This window comes from Sphaeramia orbicularis, chromosome 4, assembly GCF_902148855.1.
Source record: "Sphaeramia orbicularis chromosome 4, fSphaOr1.1, whole genome shotgun sequence".
Lineage (NCBI taxonomy): Eukaryota > Metazoa > Chordata > Actinopteri > Kurtiformes > Apogonidae > Sphaeramia > Sphaeramia orbicularis.
The window spans coordinates 57,516,388-57,541,457 of NC_043960.1; the positions used below are offsets into that span (position 1 = coordinate 57,516,388).

General features: G+C 43.0%; 1 protein-coding gene across 1 annotated transcript in view; it reads left to right on the plus strand.

The window, feature by feature from the left end:
- The window catches only part of LOC115418544 (E3 ubiquitin-protein ligase RNF13-like), a 55,470-nt gene that overhangs the window by 22,397 nt on the left and 8,003 nt on the right, over positions 1-25,070 (plus strand). The window contains exons 5-8 of the mRNA XM_030133051.1: positions 14,364-14,451; positions 16,571-16,661; positions 18,388-18,493; positions 18,721-18,814. Coding sequence (XP_029988911.1) covers positions 14,364-14,451; positions 16,571-16,661; positions 18,388-18,493; positions 18,721-18,814 — 379 coding nt within the window. The remainder of the gene's footprint in view (positions 1-14,363; positions 14,452-16,570; positions 16,662-18,387; positions 18,494-18,720; positions 18,815-25,070) is intronic.

The window sequence follows — 25,070 nt, forward strand, 5'->3', positions numbered from 1 at the left end:
GCAGTATGTGCTTCTGAACGCAACATTTGCGGGAAAGGTGTGAACATTTCCCGATACGGTACGGCTCCAAATACCCAGAGTGAAAAAACCCCTTCACTGACCATGACTTCTGCTCTGAGGTTAACAATCTGTGTTTTCCCTTCAGCAGGATGATCAGTCCAAACAATGAGTGAGTTTTTTGGTTGTTGTGTGACCTCAGAGCTCCCAGTACACACACACACACACACACACACACACACACACACACACACACACACACACACACACACACACATGCACACACACACACACACACGCGCACACACACACACACACACACACACACACACAAGGCCCGGTCTTTATCCAGACAATGAACTGTGCTTCCTGCTCAGTCAGTCAGTCTTATGACAGGGTATGACTATGGCTGACTGGACGGATGACGAGGGAGAAAGAGAGAGAAGGAGGGGGAGAGAGTGAGAGAAAGAAAGAGAGAGAGGGAGAGAGGCTGTGACTGTGTCATTTTTATGAGTGGTTTCCATGTCTGTTGTTAATTTGTTATGGCAACAAACTGCCTGTTCCTGAGGCCTTTTGACCTGTATGACACACACATGCAAATAGACACACACACACACACACACACACACACGCACACACATGCAAATACAGACTCTGTTGTAGAGGTGTGGACAGTTTCCATCTCAGATACATGGTGATGCAGACATCATACCTGAATTGTGAAGCCAGTTCATCTTCACATTTGAAGGTTTCGTGTTCTGACATGGGTCCACAGTGTGGGTTGTTGAATTGTTGAGGATCGTTAACTAACTAATCAAAGCGAGTTTGTGTGGAAAGTGTAGATTCCCACCTCTACTTTGTATCAGTCTGTTGGTAATTATCACAAAAATGTCTCTACATTTTTTCCAGTTTGAAGGCAGAGTTAAAGTTATGTATTTTCATTCATAAAAGACTGTAACAAGACAAAATTCATAGATATGTGGTAACAACACAAATACTGTAAAAAAAAAGATTAATACAAGAGGATTGAAATACCATAAAAGATGCAATAAAACACCAGCCCACCTGTAGTCGACTTAAGGCTTATTTTGTTGAATTTTTTTTATATTTTATGCAGTCTTTCTTATTCAGCACAACAAAAACACAGTAAAAGATTATTATTTGTGATTTTAGGCTTTTCTTTAGAGCTAGAACTGTGATTATAATATTAACTGTAATTAGTTATGCATGAATAAAATGATTCTTCCAAACACATACAGGCCAATAAAACACAGTCGTAGATGTTAATGCAGATCAGACTTCCTCTGTTGGTCCTTCCTAAATGTCTCTGACTTCAAAAGCCTGCACAGATGTTTGGTACCTGTTTCCTCTCAGTATGGGCTGGACTGCGTCAGTTTGAACACTTTCATGGTTGTAAACCCAACGTACTCCTTCTGTATACTTCACCTGTGCAGTGTTATCAGTGGGTGTGTTCTGCTGACGTTTGCAGTTTTATTGAATTCTTTATCTAATCAGTCGTCTGGACCTTGAAACCAAAACCCAGCTCTAAGTGTAGCATTCATTAGAAACTCAGGAACGGTGTGTGTGGGTGTGGGTGTGTGTGTGTGGGGGGGGGGGGGGCATTTAGTGGGGAGGGGGCAGTTAGTGTTAGTGTGGTACAAGGATAATGAGGACAAAGAGAGTGAAGGAAATATGTTAAAGTACATTACACTTAGACAGAGGTAGGTAAGAAAGCACAAGAGGTTCAGTTGAAGAGGTGAGTGGAAGAGGGGTTAGGGGCTAGGGGGTAGGGGTTAGGGTAGTGAGAAGAGGCGGCTGTGGCTCAGGAGGTAGAGTGGGTCGTCCAGTAACCAAAGGGTTGGCAGTTTGAATCCCGCTCTGTCCCAGTCATGTGCTGTCGTGTCCTTGGGCCAGACACCTCACCCTCCTCCTCCAGTGCTGCTACTCACACTGGTGTATGAATGTTCGGTGGTGGTGGGAGGGGCCGTCGGTACAGACTGTCAGCCATGCTTCTGTCAGTCTGCCCCAGGACAGATGTAGTTTACCACCACCAGAGAGAGAATGAATGAAAAATGGATCCAATGTACGCACTTTGAGTGTGTGTTCATAGAAACAGACAGACACACACACACACACACACAGATGCAGGTGAGGTACAGGGACATCGATCCTATTTTAATTACTTACAGTAGTTATATTTTAACATTAAATCATTCAGTATATGAATTGCTTAAAACAGTGTGGATGAAATGGAACTTGGAAGGTAGAAATGGAATGAATAGAACTTTCTGGAACCAATTCACATTGTTTTAAGTATGTCAAGTTGTCTTTGAAAAGGACTCCACTTTTCCAGGGAGCTTCACAATAGTTGCATGTTGACGTATAAAAGTGTTGAATATTGTCCATGAACACCAAACCACGGGAACAGGTCAGTTTTATGACGCTGCTCCAAAACGAACCAAAGGCCAACCTACGATGAAAAGCACAGGTCAGTGTATTTCTGCAGCAGTGCACAAATAAGACCTACCAACTGGTTTAAAGCACCAGTAGTACAACTGTACTTTGACTGGTTAGTGGAGAGACTCTGAGCTGTAGTAGGTTTGTAGACACTGGGGTGAAATGGGATGTTTGTATCACATGAACAGGACGATCTATGGGGACTGACTGAAGCACTAGAGTGCTGCTGTCATTTTTAGTCTCAAATATTGTCACCTGCACTTTTTCTGCCACAACACCTCTTCTAAGAAGGTATGTGAACATTAATGTCATAGACAACAACAGGAACTGCACAGATATGTTTTCACTGATGACTGCTGTAGTTTTAATGGGGGCAGTTACAGGACAGAGAAAAAGGTGGTAGGATGTTAGTACACACACACACACACACACATACACAAACCCATACACACATGCATACATATCTATACTGTACGTTTCTTGTTGTTTCCAGAGGTTTTCCATCTCCTATTGCCTTGTTTTCGCTGCCTTGGCCTCTCTTATTTCCTCCCTCTGGTGTGTCTCAGGAATGCTCTGAATGTCCTTATCTGTGCCCAGGCAAACACAGGGCTGAGCCAGCAGCAGAGGTCGAATTCCTCTGCAGATCCCAGGCAGACAGACCGCAACATACACCGACGTCTACACAGTCTGCAGCCAGAGCAGCCCCTACAGAAAACACACCCAGACCTGCTGTGCCATGGTCTACTGCAGGACTGGACTAGTTTGACAGAAAGTAGAAAAAAGTCCTGACACTATGTATGAAACTCATGTTTACTGTAGTTAACAAAAAATGGGGAAACTAAATGAAAACCATAATGTACAATGTAGGACAGACTACTAGAATGGTCCATGCTTTACTCCAATAAAATGAAAAACAAAGCAACACTGTTGAATAATTAGCTGTTTTTTTGCCTTGGCCTTCCTGACCCAAAGCTGTCCTGTCAGTCGGACCACTGTGTCATTGCAGCTCCTACTGTCAGCTCTGTCCACTGGTTTTATCAAAGAGTCAAATCAGTCACATTTGTACACGAGGCTGGTGGTAGGCATGGGCAGGGGTGGGCTAAGCCCACCTAAATGTCCATCTTGCCCACACAATCTAAAGTCAAGGGAAAATGTTTATCCAATAGAAAAACATAACAGACTACACTACTATTGGCTCTTATTTGTGATTGGATGGACAGCCTACAGCCCGCCCTATTCGGTCAGTGATTGGTTGTCATTACTGTTTTGCATTTCCTGAGCGCTTCATTCGATCGTACAGCACCTCACAGTCCGTTTCTGGGCTGCGGGGAGATAAATGTCCCTCCTTGGTCTCTTTTGCACCTGTTGGAGTTTCTGTTTAATACCATGATTCTCTCTATCGGAGTTTCACTGTATCTGTGGCTTGTTGATGTGCTCTTGGGCTGAGCATCGTCTCTGGGCTCCTGCAGAGCAACTGGCCCAGTTTGGCGGCCACTCATATCATGTTATGTACGCACACACTGACTAAAGCAGCGCCAATAAAACACACACACTGGGCAACACAACGCCAGTAAAACCAAAAAACATACACAGCACCAGTAAAACACACACGCACACACACACACACACACATACACGCACAGTCTCTCAACCGTCGCCCAAGGAAGGGACAAAAACTGAGTGAGGGGCAAATGATCTGTCACTTAATTATATGAATTATTATAATAATTTTGTCATGATGGTCTATATGTATACGGTTCTTCTGACATTTGAGTCTAAAGTTCAGGGTTTTAGATGAAAAAGAAAGATTTGTTGTTCTCTTTGTCATTTGTCACTTTTCAGATTGAATTTGAATCAGACTTTTTTGGTTTGTGAAATATGAAAAAATATAATTTGCTTCTTTATTTTTACTTTTGGCCCAGTTTCAGTTGTTTGTGCGGTTCTATCTGTGCCACTTTTCAGTCTGAGTTTGAACAAGAGTAGACTGCCTTCTTTTTATATAAATTCTGGCCACAGTGAGAATAATTTATTTTATGAGTATGTAGAATTCATTCTTTTATTTTCCAAGCTCATCCAATGAAGAGAAATATGCACAATGGACTTTTAAAATCATTTTTATTATTTTATATTAAAGAGTAAATGAACACAGATGAGCTGCCCGACAATTGAATTTCTCTTTGGGGATCAATAAAGGGATTCTTATACTTACATAAACCCCCAAACCACTTCTTTTCAGTGCCGCCAGGACTGCAGTCAAAACTGTGAGCCTTCAGGCCACTATTACTATCATCTGTACACACCAACCAAGTTGCCCATCTGCTGTTTCAACCAGCCCACCCTAATATAACAGGCTAGAACCGGCCCTGTTTGTACAACCTCTGCATCAGTGATAATGCTGTTTTCAACAAGCTAATGTCATTTTATCAGCGGTTAACAGACATAATGAAGGTCGGTTATATGTCATAACACTTGTAAACTTTTCTGTTTGTGGTTTCAGATTCATAGCCCTTTGTAGAGCCATACTGGGACATTCTGACAAGTCTTATTGTAGTAGATTGCTGGAATCAAGGATATGTGAACAAGTTCCTCTACTATGTGCCTGATCTGTACTATCTGTAAATACATACACACACACACACACACACATATATATAGTTTTGGCATATTCTTCTTTGACAGTGTAGTTAATGAAATGTCTAAATTCAGAAAAAACGTCAGTTGGTAATAGATATCATTAATGGATATCATTAAGATTTGATTGATTCTTTTATGGATACTGCTGGTGCTTTTTTTTTTTTTTAAACTTATTATTTATTGGACACATAGACATTCAACATACAGACATAAGACTTAAATTGTAAATACTCAAAAGACTGAAGTACCACATCAGATAGATTCATACCAACAAATTTACACACAGACAAAATGAAAACAGAATGATGCTGGTTCTTCAGTAATATTCTTCTCAGTTGTTTTTTCAGGCTAAGGTTAGAGTTCCAGTCCAAGCTGTAACCACTACTGTTTTCTAGGGATGCACCGATACCACTTTTTTCCAGACCGAGTACGAGTACTTACATTTGAGTACTTGCTGATACCGAGTACTGATACGAGTACTTAATAATCCCATTCCAGTTCTTAGTTCCTTTTGTAAATGTGCTTCATTGTCGTTGTCATTAGTCTGACTGGAACAAAGTGCTGCTACTGACATTTAATGTGTTGGAATGAGCGTTTCTCAATTAATCCACCAGGGGGCGCCGCTCTGAATTAACCATACTGGACAAATACCACGAAGAAGAGTAAAGTTTAATGAGAAGAAGAAGAAAGTCAGTAATAACAAACATGGAGGCGACAGAGGCAACACTAATGTGATACTAATATTGCAGCGTTTTCACTGATAAGGTTTAAGAGCTTAGCTTCAGCAGGAAGAGAAAAGAGAAATGAGTGATAAGTTTCGTTTTCACTTCTGCTGGCGGCGGTCCACACCGCTCTGTACTCCCGCTGGTATTCTCCATCAGGGTTTGCATCCACCAGCACCTGGAAAATGGATGGAATGTACACAGAGGACGGACAGAACGCTGCATCCATATATGTCTGTGTCGTTAACGTTACTGTCAGTCACTGTTACTTTGATCACCATCATTTATTTCGTTAAATCTCCACACTCTTCACACTCCACACACATTATTCCACTGCTGCGTACCTGCTGCACTGAACTGGGAATGTCACACGGCCGTAAGTGGTATCGGTGCAGTTATATCGGATTACTTTTATGAATACGAGTACACACACTGAGTATCGGAGCCGATGCCCGATACTCGTATCGGTATCGGAGCATCCCTACTGTTTTCTTAATTTCCTCATGGTGTAGTGTAGGTGTATGACACCAGAGCCTGGGTCTGTCAGCTGGAGGTAAAGTAGTACCTGTCGTCTGAGTACCAGGCAGGACCAGTACTGTTTAATGACAACTGTAGTCCCACACAGCCACAGTAACTGTAGCTCCTGTTGGTTCATGTGTTAAAGGGGCCTGTTGGGGTCAGGCCTTATCTTAAATGTAAGGACTTCTTCTTTAAGTGGATCTACAGGCTGTTCTAATACCTTCTCCTGGACTCAGGGCCTTATCCACAGCCCCCACCTATCTGCCTGTTCTCCCTCTAAACACACACTATCCCAGTATTTTGTGTGTCTTCTGCGTCCTGCCAGCCTGCAGCTGGAAGCACAGAACAATAGGCATTGATCTGTAAACACAATACAGGCACACAGGCCGACACATGGGATCAGAACGGACAGGCTGATCTGCACAGATTCACATATGTGTGGAAAATTAGAATGACAGGAGAAGGACAAAAGACAGAGGAGTTCAGCTGGAACGGCCATACACACTACAATACACACTATAATACACACACACATGCACACGACAATACACACTATAATACACACACACATGCACACACACACACACTACAATGCACACTATAATACACACACACATACACACTACAATACACACACACACACTACAATACACACACTCATACACACTACAATACACACTATAATACACACACACATACACACTACAATGCACACGACAATACACACTATAATACACACACATACACACACATACACACTACAATACACACACTCATACACACTACAATACACACTGTAATACACACACACACACTACAATACACACACACACACACTACAATACACACTATAATACACACACACACATACACACTACAGTACACACTATAATACACACACACATGCACATGACAATACACACTACAATACACACACACGCACACTACAATACACACTACAATACACACACACATACACACTACAATACACACACATACACATGACAGTACACACACACACTACAGTACACACACATGCACACTACAATACACACACACACTACAATACACACACACATACACACTACAGTACACACACATGCACACGACAATACACACACACATACACACATATACACACACACACATACACACTACAATACACATACACATACACACACACTACAATACATACACACTACAATATACACTACAATACACATTCACGACAATACACACACACATACACACTACAATAGACACACACATGACAATACACACACACGACAATACACACACACATACACACTACAGTACACACACACATACACACACATATACACACACGACACTACACACACACATACACACTACAATACACACACAGATACACACATACACACACACTACAATACATACACGCTACAATATACACTACAATACACATACATGACAGTACACACACATACACACTACAGTAGACACACACATGACAATACACACACATACACACTACAATACACACACATGCACATGACAATACACACACATACACACTACAATACAATACATACAATACACACACATATGCACTACAATACACACACATACACACTACAATACACACACACATGCACACTACTATACACACACATACATACTACAATACACACACATACACACTACAATACACACACACATGCACACTACTATACACACACATACATACTACAATACACACACATGCACACTACAATACACACACATACACACTACAATACACACACACATATGCACTACAATACACACACATACACACTACAATACACACACACATGCACACGACAATACACACACTACAATACACACTACAATACACACACATACACACTACAATACACACACTACAATACACACACACATGCACACTACAATACACACATACATACACGTTACAATACACACATACATACACACTACAATACACACACACACACATACACACAAACACATACACACACACACACATATATACATACACACACAAACACACACATACATACATATACACACACACACATATACACACAAACACATACACACAAACATATAAAAGTATTACAGGTTTAGTTGACTGGAGGACACACTGTATTTACTCCAGTGATTGTTTCAGAGGGTTAAAGTGATTAAAGCTGTTGCTGTGTTTCCTCCCGCTCTCATGTGGTCATTTGGTCATTTGGTCATGTGGTCATGAGGTCATGCACTTGCATCATGTCCACATCTGTCGAAGGAAACACAGAATGTATAATGACTCCAGGAGTATTTGGTCACATCCCGTTTCCTCCACTACATCTGCAGTAAACAATGGTAGTACAGAACCCAGGAGCTGCTACTGTGTCCAAGGCCCAGAGACTGTCCACACACAGACTGTCCACACACAGACTGTCCACACACAGACTGTCCACACACACAGACTGTCCACACACACAGACTGTCCACACACACAGACTGTCCAGTCACAGACTGTCCCACACACACAGACTGTCCACACACAGACTGTCCACACACAGACTGTCCACACACACAGACTGTCCACACACAGACTGTCCACACACAGACTGTCCACCACACCAGACGTCCACACACAGACTGTCCACACACAGACTGTCCACACACACAGACTGTCCAGTCACAGACTGTCCACACACAGACTGTCCACACACAGACTGTCCACACACACAGACTGTCCACACACAGACTGTCCACACACAGACTGTCCACACACACAGACAGTCCACACACACACACACACACACACAGACCGTCCACACACACACAGACAGTCCACACACACACAGACAGTCCACACACAGACCGTCCACACACACACAGACAGTCCACACACACACACACAGACCGTCCCACACACACAGAGACAGTCCACACACACACAGACAGTCCACACACACACACACAGACCGTCCACACACACAGAGACAGTCCACACACACAGACATTCCACACACAGACAGTCCACACACACACAGACTGTCCACACACACACAGACAGTCCACACACAGACAGACAGACCGTCCACACACACACAGACAGTCCACACACACACAGACAGTCCACACACAGACAGACAGTCCACACACACACAGACAGTCCACACACAGACAGACAGTCCACACACACACAGACAGTCCACACACAGACAGTCCACACACAGACAGACTGTCCACACACACACAGACAGTCCACACACAGACAGTCCACACACAGACAGACTGTCCACACACACACAGACAGTCCACACACAGACAGACAGTCCACACACAGACAGACAGTCCACACACACAGACAGTCCACACACACAGACTGTCCACACACAGACAGACAGTCCACACACACAGACTGTCCACACACACACAGACAGTCCACACACACACAGACAGTCCACACACACACAGACAGTCCACACACAGACAGACAGTCCACACACAGACAGACAGTCCACACACACAGACAGTCCACACACACAGACTGTCCACACACAGACAGACAGTCCACACACACAGACTGTCCACACACACACAGACTGTCCACACACACACAGACAGTCCACACACAGACAGACAGTCCACACACAGACTGTCCACACTCACAGACAGTCCACACACAGACCGTCCACACACACACAGACAGTCCACTCACACACACAGACCGTCCACACACAGACTGTCCACACACACACAGACTGTCCACACACAGACTGTCCACACACACAGACTGTCCACACACAGACTGTCCACACACACAGACTGTCCACACACACAGACTGTCCACACACAGACTGTCCACACACAGACTGTCCACACACACAGACTGTCCACACACAGACTGTCCACACACAGACTGTCCACACACACAGACTGTCCACACACAGACTGTCCACACACACAGACTGTCCACACACAGACTGTCCACACACACAGACTGTCCACACACACAGACAGTCCACACACAGACTGTCCACACACACACACACACAGACAGTCCACACACACACAGACAGTCCACACACACACACACACAGACCGTCCACACACACACAGACAGTCCACACACACACAGACAGTCCACACACAGACCAGTCCACACACACACAGACAGTCCACACACACACACACAGACCGTCCACACACACACAGACAGTCCACACACAGACAGACAGTCCACACACAGACAGTCCACACACAGACAGACAGTCCACACACAGACAGACAGTCCACACACACACAGACAGTCCACACACAGACTGTCCACACACACACAGACAGTCCACACACACACACACAGACCGTCCACACACACACACACAGACAGTCCACACACAGACAGACAGTCCACACACAGACAGTCCACACACAGACAGACAGTCCACACACAGACAGACAGTCCACACACACACAGACTGTCCACACTCACAGACAGTCCACACACACACACACAGACCGTCCACACACCACACAGACAGTCCACACACAGACAGACAGTCCACACACAGACAGTCCACACACAGACAGTCCACACACAGACCGTCCACACACACACAGACCGTCCACACACACACAGACTGTCCACACACAGACAGTCCACACACACAGACTGTCCACACACACAGACTGTCCACACACACAGACTGTCCACACACAGACAGTCCACACACACACAGACAGTCCACACACAGACAGTCCACACACAGACAGACTGTCCACACACACGCAGACTGTCCACACACACACAGACTGTCCACACACAGACTGTCCACACACACAGACTGTCCACACACACAGACTGTCCACACACAGACAGTCCACACACACACAGACAGTCCACACACAGACAGTCCACACACAGACAGACTGTCCACACACACAGACAGACTGTCCACACACACGCAGACTGTCCACACACACACAGACTGTCCACACACAGACTGTCCACACACACAGACAGTCCACACACACAGACTGTCCACACACACACAGACAGTCCACACACACACACACACACACAGACAGTCCACACACACACAGACAGTCCACACACACACACAGACATTCCACACACACAGACAGTCCACACACACACACACACACAGACAGTCCACACACACACAGACAGTCCACACACAGTCAGTTTCCCCTCTATCCACTGCTACAGTCTTCTGTCTTCACCTTCAGTCCAGCTACAGGCATCATCAAAACAAGTCTTCAGTGGACATGTCCTGGTCTTCTCAGTGTTTGTATGTCTTTTATAAACAGGTGTGTGTGTCTCAGATGCATAATTGTGTCTGTAAAATCCTTTTGGTCCACGTTCACTGCTGCATGACTCAGTTCCTGCAGTAAAACAGTCAGATCCATCATCTCCAAATGGATCCTTTATCCTGATCATGTCTGTAAAACTAAGTCTGAACTCTGTTGGATTCATCGGGACATGACTGACTCAACTGGAAAGGAGTTCCATTAAAGCCGCTAATCCTTCAGATCAGAAGAATAACAAACATGAGTAACTCAGGGTGCGCAGACATATGCCCACAAGACATATGCCCACAACCTTAATGAAAAAAGAGACAAATGCCCACAACTTAATTTCATAATATTTTATTAGCAACAAAAGTAACAAAATTATATACATTGTTAGTAAGGAAATGTAAAAAACAGTACCTGTGATTCATATAGTTCCCCCCTTGGAATAATGCCATACTACAAATTGTGGGCATTTGTCTCTTTTTTTCATTAAGGTTGTGGGCATTTGTCTTGTGGGCATTTCTCTTGGAATCGTAAATCAGGCATGTTTAGGTGATCAGTTGGATGGTCCATTCACTTCTACATGGAATGGATCAGTGTTCAACCTTCTTAGTTGTCCTTCAAACTGAACATCTGTCCCTCCTCGTAGATTCTACAGCTGATATATTTGGTGGATAAATATAGTGTGTTGAACAGATTTACACCCATAGAATCTCCAAGGTGGACAAGAATGTTCTTTTAGGTTTGAAAAGTCCAACCTAATGATTGGACTGGATTTTCCACCATGATATTCAAATGAGTTCAGGTCAAAGGTCATGTTTGGTCATTCTGTGGAGCTGGATACGGATTAAAGGCACTATTTCACTATTATATGTATGAATGATATAGAAGTGGATCCAACCGCATCAGAGCTTTGATGGGATTTGGAGGAAATATTGGTGGTTGAAGGTCATGTCAAATGGAGCTGAGTTCAACATCTGGAGGTTGAGAGAGTTGGACAAGATCAATATATGGAATCAGAAGATGGATCCAACTAGGAACCAAACAGTCAGCTGTGTTTGAGGAAGTCTAGGACAGTGGGACAGGAAGGGTACATGTACATGTTTTCTGTGATTAATGAGATTGTATTCATGGTGGCATGTTTCCACAGTATGTATACAGTATTATATTATATTATAGTATGTGTTACTATATAATATTTTGTGTTATTTATAACACTTAAAAACATGTGGGCAGGCACAGACATGTAAAGGTTCACATTTTTCAGAATACTGTACGTTGATGCTTTCTGATTGGCCCCAAATTCAATCCCATGGACCAGATTCATCATATCTTTTTATCTTCTGCAGTAAGGAGACAGTGGATTGTATTAGATAATGGAATGTTTTAGCTGACTACAGTTTAAAGGACAAGCACCAGTGATGATCTGCTCTGGACATGATATAAGGTACAAGAAAAATGTGGTCAAAGCAGCTTTGTTTTCGAAGCACCTCCACAGGTCCTCCACCGTCTTCATATGGTCCAAACCCATGCATCTGCATTTTAGATTTGAACTCATGGAAGAGCTGAGACTGATGGACTTCTACATCAGCCCTGGACACGGCCCTTTGAACAAATGAATATGAACACTGACTGATGATGATGATGATGATGATGTCAGACTTGGCAGAATCCCAGAGGAACCAGTTGTAAATGATGGATCTGCGTAGATGAGGAACACATTCTGTTGTGGATCTTCTGAAGGCTTGGCTCCTTCAGGGTTTTTCATGGAGGAACAAACTGCCCAGTGTCGAATGGAAACATCTGGTCTCTTCCAAACTGTTAGTTGGAATCAGGCTCTAAATGTGTTTGTCAGCAGATGTTAGGTCAGATGCTCCAGCGCCTTATCTGTTGTCTCTTCTGCTTTTTCACATTACTGTTGGACAGAAAATGCTGACAAACAGAAAACAGTAGCAGTTATTATGGACATGGGAGTTCAGTTTTCAAGGCCAGCAGACAACAATATCCTGAAAAGGGTTGTATCTAAGGCTCCGTTCACAGCAGGTCTAATGCACAATTTGGATGTTTGGGTGAAATTTGATTTGTTTGTGTTCATATTCCACATTAAATGCAACTTTTATCAGTTTTGAGTCTGAACTGAATGTGACCCTGAAGTGACCCACATGCACTAAAGACGTCCTGATGGAATACGCGACCACGCAGACACACACTGTGTTTACAGAAGGAAATGTGGTTTTCCTCCACTCCTCTTCCTGGTACGAACAAAGTGAAGTCACATTGGAAATAATCAGATCTGTATCAGATTTAGGACCACATATGAAAGTGGTCTGGGTCAGATTTAGGACCATACATGAAAGTGGTCTGGGTCAGATTAGTGCTGTTCAGACCGTCTGTAACAGATCAGATCCAGGTCACATATGGACACATTTGGGCTCCATTCGTCTAAACCCACCCTTACAGGTGTGTGTCTGTGAACAGACTGTCCCTTTGGATGATGGCTGTGACTTCAGTGACACAGAATGTCATTTTGGATTCCCCTGGTTCTTCCACTGCTTCCTATTTATATATGGTGGTTTAAATTGGAACCTGGGTTTGACGATGTTATCTAGAACCCTGATCCCCTTGGTGTCACATGCAGGCCTGTTTTGGTAGGTGTGGGGGTCTAACCTGTTGGTCACCTGGGTGCTCAGTCCAGGTAAAACTCTTGTGTTGTTGCAGGTGCTGAATGCGCAGAAGGCTGGGTTCAAGGCTGCAGTCGTTCACAATGTGGACTCCAACGACTTAATCAGCATGGGTTCCAATGACTGTAAGTACCTCCACCCTGTGTGTGTGTGTGTGTGTGTGTGTGTGTGTCTGCTGTCCGTCTGTCCACCAACACACACTGACTTCAGCCACAGGTGTCTGTTCACATCTGCCTTTGTCCGTCAGACCGACCAAACACAAACAGAGCAGTTCCATACAACCCCAGTTCCAACCACATCCTCTGTCCAACTGCATGTGAAGGACTGCCTCCAAAAATGGACCATTTCTCTTTACCATCAGCACCAGTTTGTGTTGCTGCAACTATTGCATTATTATTAGTGGTTTGTACATTTATTCGTTATTATTCATATGATCATACATATATTGTTATTTTAGACCATATACGGCTCTATCCCTTTCAGAGTTAAGGACTGATAACATGTTCTGAATCCTGCTCCTCTTTAGATCACTGAACACACCATCCATGGTTCACTAAAAGAATTTCAGTTCATCTGATCCCAGAACAGTGTATGAGGCAGCAAGTCGTCCACCTTTGATTTACACGGTTAGTTTTACAAAAGCACGGCCAATAAAATGGTGCAGGTCTTACTCAAAGCCGTGTTAATTATCTATATATTCTCTTATCTTGTCTTGGTCTAATTCTGGCTAAATCCATCTGTTTTTAGTTCAAATGCAGTGAATCCTCCATTAACTCTAGAGGGTCTGTGGACCAAGGTTATTATTGTTAACGAAAACTAACAAAATGACGAAAACTAGAATTGAAAAAACATTTTTGTTAACTGAAATAAATAAAAACTATAATTAAAAGAAAAAACGATAACTAAATGAAACTGTATTGTGTGCTTACAAAACTAACTAAAACGTATAAAAATTATGGATAAAATTCCCTTCATTTCGTTTTTGTCGATGTTGGATTGATATGGAATTGATTTATTTTGCTCTAGCAATTTTAGCTAGCAGCACCATATGACACTTCACAGTCCGTCACTTCTCATCATGTGTGGTTTAGAGTCCTCTTCTCGTCCCCACTCAACCTGGAAACACGGAGACTAATGTTGGGAGAAAGCAGAATCCTGTCTGGGATTTATGGGAATATGACGGCGAGGAAGATAAAAGATTTGACAAAACTAAAATTAATTCTAAAATTAAACTAAAACTAAGCATTTAGAAAAAAATGAAAACTAATAAAAACTAGCAAAGGTGCTCTAAAAACAAATTAAAATTAACTGAATTAGAGAAAAAAAAGTCAAAACTAAATAAAACTAAACTGTAATGAAAAATCCAAAGCTATTATAACCTTGCTGTGGACGCGTCGGTGCGTCCTGATGACATGTGTGATGTCAGATGACGTGTCAGCAGACAGAGCCTCGCTGAAACACCATTTGAATGTGTGTATTTAGTGCAGATGTCAAACTAATGCTGTTCAGTCTACGGCGTTAAAGCACAGTTCAAACTATCCAAACTGAATGTTTGGGCCATAGTGTCATTGTGTTTAGTGTGTGTTCGCTGCAGGTACAGACAGAAAAACAGGCTTCAAAGGGAATTTAACTGCAAACAGGAAGAAAACATATGACTGTGTTTCTGTTGGTGGAAAAGTGCATCACATGAACCAATCACAGACGTCCATACTGTGTGTAATCTAGGGGTACAGCAGTACACATCATACCGTTCGGTTTGCCCCTCACGGTGCGTTACGAGCATGTACCACGGTACGGCTCCTGGATGTGAACAGCAGCAGCAGAACCACCAGCTGACCCAGGCTGTAGTGGAATATTACACCCCTTTAACTTCCATGATCTTTTGTCTTAGATAACAGCACTGCTTTGAAAATATTTCAAGGTCATCCAGTTGAGCTGATCCACAGACATGTCACATATTCAGTCAAAAGAGTGATTAATCATGTTGATAATACATTTGACATTTATCAGTATCAGAAAACTTGTCTCTGATTTTTACAACTAGTTCAATTTGACCTGATGTATTGTTTCAGGTGTGGATTTGTTTGATTGGCCTGTTCACTTCAACAGTTACCCAGTTTATAATAAAGGTGAAAATAGTACATTCCACATGTGACGAGAACAGCAGATTCACCTGTAATCTACGTTCCCTGTTCCAAACTGCGGTTCAACCTCTGATCTACAGTTTTCTGTTTGCCTTTTCAGTGGATATTATGAAGCAGATCGATATCCCGTCTGTCTTTGTGAGTGAAGAGACGGCCAACTCTTTGAAAGAAGACTACACATATGAGAAGGGGTGAGTCTACGTGCTGGTCCTGGTTCCTGTCTGTGTAAATACAAGCATTTCTTAACCATCGGTTGCTTTTATTCAACCTCACTTCAACATATGGACCCATTCTAGTTATGTCTTGTGTCTTGTGATGCTTTGTTACTGCTGCTAAAGTAACTAGAAGCACTTGGAGAGCGCAGACCTCCGCCAAGGCTGATCAGTGGCCCCCCCCGTGGGCCCCCCCACCCCCGATCACCACCAGAATTTAATCATTTCTTCCTTATCCCATTTCCAACAAACCCTGAAAATTTCATCCAAATCTGTCCATAACTTTTTGAGTTATGTTGCACACTAACAGACAGACAAACAAACAAACAAACCCTGGCAAAAACATAACCTCCTTGGCGGAGGTAATAATAATGTGGTGATGAAATGTCTCAGCTGGGACATTTTATCCTGGGCAGAGTTGACTTTTGGGAAAAGATGTGAGTATATTTTATAAGTACTGACATAAATAGTTTGGTAAATCATTCTTTAAACTTTAAATGTCCATTAATATATTAATACTGATATCTAGGGACTGAAGTGAGTAAATGCGTTGTTCCTGTTTTTAACTTCATTTCCCATCATGCACTGTGGTACTGCGCTTCCCATTAACCACCATGGCTAGGGATGGGAATCGAGATCCCAGTAGCTTGATTCCTTGGAATCGTTTGCCTGCCTGCTTAATGATTCTGCTCATCGATTCCACCTTCTTTGTGCAATGACATCACACATACGCTGCATTGTTTTGGTCAGAACGTAGCTAACATGGCGTTGAGGCAGAAACGGTCTGAAAAGACGACACCAGGTCCACTTGTAACACTTGCAAAGCTTCCATTTTTTCAAAAGGGTAGAATCCCTCCAATCTGCTCAAACATTTGTCCACAGCATGTGATTCATTTGATTCTCTACTTAGCGGTGCTTGTGAATCTAGAGCAGAGTGAACACCAGACCGTCAGCCGGGCCCAGTTCCGGTTCTGGTGTGGGCAACAAACGTCGTACCCCCTCAAATACAAGTTTCCAAAGGTAGGGGAAAGGAAATGAGGTGCACAACAACAGGAGACAGGCAGAGTCGAACTGGTTCCACGTAGTGGAAATGCGGCAATAGAGGAATTAGTAAAGTGTCTTTAGTTTAACTTTCATTGTACGCCTCCCCCCAAACCAGGCCTGGCATCATCTGTTTTATTATTTGTCCATACTGTATATGTTATATTTTCTGTGCAGAGATGGAAATATAAAAGACAGTTAATGCAAACACACCTGTTTGTACTATTTTATTCCCTCACCCAAAGAGAATTGATAAGTGAATCAATAAGGAATCAGATCGATAAACAAAATCGATAATGGAATCAGAATCGTTAAATTCTTAACGATTCCCATCCCTAGCCATGGCCATAGGAAGGTGATTGTAAGACTACCGTATTCAAAATGACTAATATCTGCCAAAATATTGGTCTGATCAACTTACTGAGATATTTAATGTGGAGATGGGACTGTTCCTCAACTGTAGGAACCAAATAGGTCAGATAAAAACAACTACATTTATCAGAACCACGCAGATACGCACACACACACACGCACACACACAGACGCTCGGAGCCCTTCCAGTATTATGATACAGATAATCATTATTATCTCAGATATTTGGGATGTGGTCATTATGTGGTAAATGTGAGTCCAAATGGTGTTTTGTGTGTTTGTTCTTTCTTAGGGGTCATGTGGTCCTCATGCCAGACTTCAGCCTGCCACTAGAATACTACCTGATCCCCTTCCTCATTATTGTTGGAATTTGCCTCATCCTCATTGTTGTGTTCATGGTAAGTCAGTGAAATGTCCACAGGTAGCCGTGCTTGTTCTGACGTCTAGTCTGTTTAAGCTTTATGAATGAACAGTGATCCAGTCCCACAGAGGAGCACTGACTGATGGTGTGGCCTTTAAAAACTCTAATTAGGTCAATGAAGATTTCACAACAACATGAAGCCACTACATCTATCTACAGACACGTGGTTTGATCCTAAAGCATTTGTCCTCCTACCCCGCCCAGATCACCAAATTTGTCCAGGATCGACACAAGGCCCGGAGGAGCCGCCTGCGCAAAGACCAACTGAAGAAGCTTCCCATCCATAAGTACAAGAAAGGTATGAACGCTGTTAGTGTTCCGTCACAGGCTGGAGCAGGACTGTCCACCTCAGCTTAGTTCAGGTTCCACCGTCAGCCCAGTTCTCCAGTGGACCGCACCAGTACACAAATAACCTAGAAATAATGACAACTTTTCTTTGTTGTTTTAGTGCAATGAAAAACATTCAATTATGAAAATGTTTCCATTCGCAAAGTCTCAGAAAAAAAATGGAAATAATCTGAAAAAGTTGAAATTTTATAAGAAAAATTTGTAAAATTTTAGCAATATTCTGCCTCAATTTATCATTTATACATGTGTATTACACACAATGTTACACAAACAGGTGGGAACAGGCAGAATATTGGTACAATTTTAGAGTTTGGAACTAAAATAAGAACAATTTCTATAATATTCCATCACAGCTGATTATGAACCCAAAGTACAGATCCCAGTGGATCTACAAATGAACCAAACATTTAACAACAGAATATTAGTAATATTGCACATAATGTTCTTTAGACATTTCAGGTTGTTCATATTTGTTCAGGTTATTCACATTTTATTGTTACAGGATAGTTTGTCATTGTAAATATTTTCATAGTGTCGTGTTCTTTTTTTCACATTCAATCAAGAATAACATTTGTAGTTGTTAATTATTTATAGATTATGCTGTTATTTGACTGGATCACTTTGGTCTGATTGTTAATATCTTTTGTGTAATTTCTGCATTTCGCAAATTCATTCCATGGGCCGGATTAGAACCTTTGGTGGACCAGATTTGGCCCATGGGCCGCCTGTTTGACAGCCGTGGACTAAAGTATTGGCTTCTGTAGATAAATGTGTTTGGTGGTAAACACACCATGTGGTCTGCAAGTGATCAGTTTTAGGGATTATTATCATACACATTATCTACAACACAGGTGTCAAACATGCGGCACGGGGGCCAAATCCGACCCGCCAAAGGATCAAGTCTGGCCCATAGGATGGATTTGTGAAATACAAAAATTACACTGAAGATATTAACAATCGAGGATGTCAAAATCATTTTAATTCAGATTCCACACACAAACTAATTAGATATCAAGTGGGTCAGACCAGTAAAATACTATCATATTAAACCTGTAAATAATGAAAACAGCAAATTTTCCTCTTTGTTTTTTTTTTTTACTGTAAAAAAGTGAAATTACATGAAAATGTTTATTTTAAAAAAATTTTATTTTACAAAAAACGTGAATAACCTGAAATTTCTTAAGATAAGTAAATGCAATTTTACCAATATTCTGCCTGTTATTAAATGTTTTGTGTATTTGTAATTGTAATGTAAGTTGTAATGCACACGTGTAAATGAAAAACTGATAATCTGAGGCATAGTATTGCTAAAATTGCAGTTGTTTTTCTTAAGACGTTTCCAGTTGTTCATGTTATTCCGATTTTTGTAGATGTAAACATTATCTGTTATTATTTTACTGGTCCGGCCCACTTGAGATCCTATAAGGCTGAAAGTGGCCCCTGAACTAAAATGAGTTTGACACCCCTGATCTACAACATCTACAGGGTTTTTTAGACTACTCCATGGCACATGTCGGGGCGGGGGGGGCTGATTGATCCCCCCCTTAAGGGTAAAATGCAATGTCCCATCTCGGAAGATTTTGGTGTCCAAAGGGCAAAGGCCTGATAAAGACATGTTGTGTATAAATACTGGGTACAGAGAGAACAGCAGGAACAGACTGTACGTCTGTGTACAACTGTGGACCAATGAAGTTCAAAGTACAGACGTAGAACCACCTCACCAAGGTTTGGACCACTACGCTGAATGAACACAGGTTTGGTAGCAGCCCTCCAAACAGAAGGGGATTCCACCTTTTCCAGGCAGTGGCAGTAAGATCTAGTACTGTTTGTAGTTAAAGTCTCACAAGTTGGGGATGATGGGAATCTGTTTGTCAGTACACCACTACAGGGTCTGTGTCACGGTCTACGTCACCGCAGTTGTTCACTCTGGTGTCAGAAAAACATTGAATATGAACTTAGGTAAACAGAGGAGGACAGAAGAGGACAAATGTGTGTTTGTGCTGTAGGTTCACAATAGAAATGATAAAAAACCAACCTTGACTTTTACTGAATACTGTGGTTGAAGACGTCCTTTGAGTCAAACCGTACACTTACGGTTGAAGACATTAAATGGACGGACTGGACTGATGGAACCAGGTGGAATTCTGGGAAACTGTGCAGTGTCCATTTCATATCAGTGTGTCCATGAGACAACACTGTCCCATCCATGCCGGTGCAGTTGGTCTGTCAGTGAAGAGTTGGTCCACTGGTCCATGATCGTCCATGTCTGGTCCAACTGTGTTTTATGTCCTTGTCTCTGACCAGGCAGGACGTCTGTCCAACACCAGAACCATCAGACTAATCTGGGTCTTCAGTATCCTGGACATGACCCTATAGTCCACAGTCTGTCCTATGTCCAACCTGATGTGTAGGGGTGTAAGAAAATATCGGTTCTGCAATATATCACAATATTTCATTTCACAATACTGTATCGATATTAAAAAGTACTGTATCGATATTTTTAGGTTTTTGTTCATATGCAGATATGGCGGAGGTTCATTTTTGGTTTTTGGTTTTCTATATTGTTTATGTCTTATTTATTATCATTTATGTTTATGTTTATGTTTATGCATTTGGCAGACGCTTTTTTCCAAAGCGACTTAGAGGGGAAAACCAATTAAATCACTCAATCAATCAAATTTTATTTATATAATGCCAGATCACAAAAAAAGTTCTCTCATGACACTTTATATGTAGAGTTGGTCAAAACCAGACTGTAAGCCCATTTACAGAAACCCAACAGAATCCTCCAGGAGCAAACACTTGTGACTGGTGACAGTGGAAGGAAAAACTTCCCTTTAACAGCAGAAACCTGGAGCAGACCCAGACTCCTGGAGGATGGCCGTCTGCCTTGACCAGTTGGGGTTAAAGAGAGAGAGTAGAGAAGGGGAAAAAGAGAGAGCGATAGAGATAGAGACTGGGGGAGAAGGGGGGAGTAGGGGGAGACACATGGAGGCAGTTGAGGATAAGTGAGTGGTGATGATGAGGGCAGGGAAGAGGCAGGACCACCACAGCAGGTCCAGAAATAATCCTGGAAGAATCTGTGATAATCCTGGGAAAAAACCTATTAGAATATTTAAAATGGAATGTTTGAATGTGTTAGGATAGGAGGTGCTCTCGGAAGAGCTGGGCCTTCAGGAGCTTCTTGAAGATAGGCAGGGATGCCTCTGTTCTTGTAGCACTTGGTAGAGCGTTCCACCAACGTGGAACGACCCATGACAAGAGCCTGGATTGTCTTGTGCAAGGTCTGGGGACCACCAGACTACGTTCCCCAGACGAGCGGAGTGGTCGTGGGGAAACATAAGCTTTTATCAGTGCACTGATAAATGCTAAAACACTGTTTTATTAAATAATGGTTATTTGAAGCATCCTAAAAGCACTTTTTACTGTCTGAGAGGTAGATGTTGGTTCCTCTGTTGAGACAAAAATAATGTTCTGATGTTAGTTCTGAACTAATAGAATATGAACATTTGAGCAGGATCTGAAACTGTAATGTCTGTAAAACAGAATTTCAGTTTGAACACAGGAACATTTTGTGATATAGCATTAGATCCTGTTGTGATCAAATAAAAATGTTTAGTATGTGTGCAGATTTCTGGTGTAATTAAATTTTTCCGGGAAATAATCCTTTTTAAAAAGGAAACAAACAAAAAATGGCCTTTTTAACAGTACCATGATGTATCGTGATCCTAGTATTGTGATTTGTATCCTATCACCAGATTCTTGCCGATACACAGCCCTACTGTTGTCTGTCCTTTTTGCTCTTAAACTGAAGGGACAAACAGGATGTCCACTCATAAAGGGACACAGGCTCAGTGAGTTCTGGTCCGACGGTACCGATGGCTACAGATGTGGTTTTTCTTTGGTGAACTGTGTGAGTTACCACGGTATTCCAACCCTTCACATGTCCGTCCAACACAGGACGGGTTTTAGTCATGGACGGGTTTGTCTGTCTTCAGCTGTTCTTCAGTGGAAACTCTGGGATTTTCATCCACATATAAACACATGTCCATCCACTGGAGCTGCGTCCATTTGGTTGGCTCCGCCCACTGAGCCTACAGTGAGTCTGGATCAGGAACCCCACACACACACACACGCACTGCTAATGGTCCACGTATCTGTGGAAGACACCTTGTCTCTGGCGGACAGACCATTCCAGTAATGGGACAAGGATCTGGATCTGCCAGGACTCTGTTTGTGTCCTGACCCCGCCCACACCAGCTTCATCTATTATTGACACCAGTTAGGCCCCACCCACACCGGCTTCATCTACTGTTGTCACCAGTTAGGCCCCGCCCACACTGGCTTCATCTACTGTTGACACCAGTTAGGCCCCGCCCACACCAGCTTCATCTACTGTTGTCACCAGTTAGGCCCCGCCCACACCGGCTTCATTTACGGTTGACACCAGTTAGGCCCCGCCCACACCAGCTTCATCTACTGTTGACACTACAACTGTCACTGTCTGACACCAGTTATGCCCCGCCCACTAAATACATCCTCACTGTTTACCTGTATCCTAATGGTCTATACAGTCCCCACTACATTCTGGCTTTAAAAACCAGTGAAGATGTTCTAAACATACACCTTGAAGTAGAACATGGGTGCATTTGTTCATGTCATTAGGTGTCCCCTCCTTTAACGTTGATCTTCGTTCTTGTTTCATCTCATTGGTGTGAATCCCGTCCCAGGGGAGACTGTAAATGTGGTGCTGTGTGATGTGTTTTCGGAGTTAGTTCAGTGGTTTTGGAAGGCGTGGTGCAGCTGATCAGCCTGACCACAGCCTGGGATGCTGCTGCGCTGGCAGGATGTCCTTCTGCGGATGGGTGGACCTGTCCACCCTCCACCCACCCCCCACCCACCGACATCAGCTGTCTGTCCCAAACCTCTGCACACAGATTTTAGATTGAGCTGTTCTGTCCCCAGTGGTCCTGTTTGAGTGTATGTGTTTTTCATTTATTTATCTCATTTTATTCTTCATAAAAAGCTGAGTCTTTATATCCTTTTATGGTAAAGGTAGAAAACAGCTGTCTGTTAGTACAGAGGAGATGCAGCAGATTCCCCCCATGTGGAAATGTAAGTGGTTGGACTATTCCAGTGTTTGGCAACGGGGGCAGTACCTCTGTGTAAAGACCCCATGTAAGGTCTGATGGATAACAGAGGCACATACCCCCATCCCCCTTTTTTTTTTGGGGGGGGGGGGGTACAGGAGGCTCATGATGCTGTTAGTGGGCCTTTGTTCAATAAAGGTTGAGGAACAGTGTGCTAGCTGGACTTCCACTGTGGGTTTACTGCAGGGTCTGGTGTCATCAGTACTTATGGTAGTCTAATGTCTGACAGAGTCCTCGTCCTCTGGATCAGGACTTGTCCCAGCTCTGGGTCTGGCAGACGCTGATGTCAGACACTGAACATATCCACCATGTATGACCAGCAGAGGATGAACAAGGGCTTGTTGTTCTTTTGAGTGTGGCCTGTTGGAGGCTGGAGTCTTGTTGGGACCCCTGTCCTCTGGTTGGATCCTTCCCTGGGTATGAATGTCTGGGCGTCCCCCTCCTTGGGTATGAATGTCTGGGCGTCCCCCTCCTCTCCAGCAGTGGCTTGAGCGCACACACACCAACACATTGTGAGCGGAGCAGCTGCAGTGTTTCAGTCATGGCTGTGTGAAGCATGTTGATGTCAGCAGAGGAGCTCCCTCACTTCCACCATCCACTGACTGACCTCCAACACTGACTGGACTCTGACTTTTACTGCTCCTCACTCACCCTTAAGCTCCGTTTACACATATATGGGTATTTTAGAAAATGGATATTTTTCCCTCTCTGGTTTCAAAAATAACCTCATGCACATGTGACCATTTTCAGGAAAATCTTCATTTCCACAGCTCCATATCTGAACCATCAGAGCATGAAAGTGTGTAGATGCCAGTGTGGTGAGACCATCCAGTACCACAAACCAATCAGAATCCCCAAAGGAGTCACAACAAAACGTTACTTCTGTCATGAACTGATGGGGGGATGGTAGGTGAGGACAGAACCATCACATGTTTTCCTGGTTCTGGGTCCAAACAAATCCAAGACGTTCAACCTACCATGCAGATGTCTGAGCCAGTGACTGTGTTTAACATGTCAAACTGACCGAGGGGATGAAGAAGGGTCTGAACTCTGAGT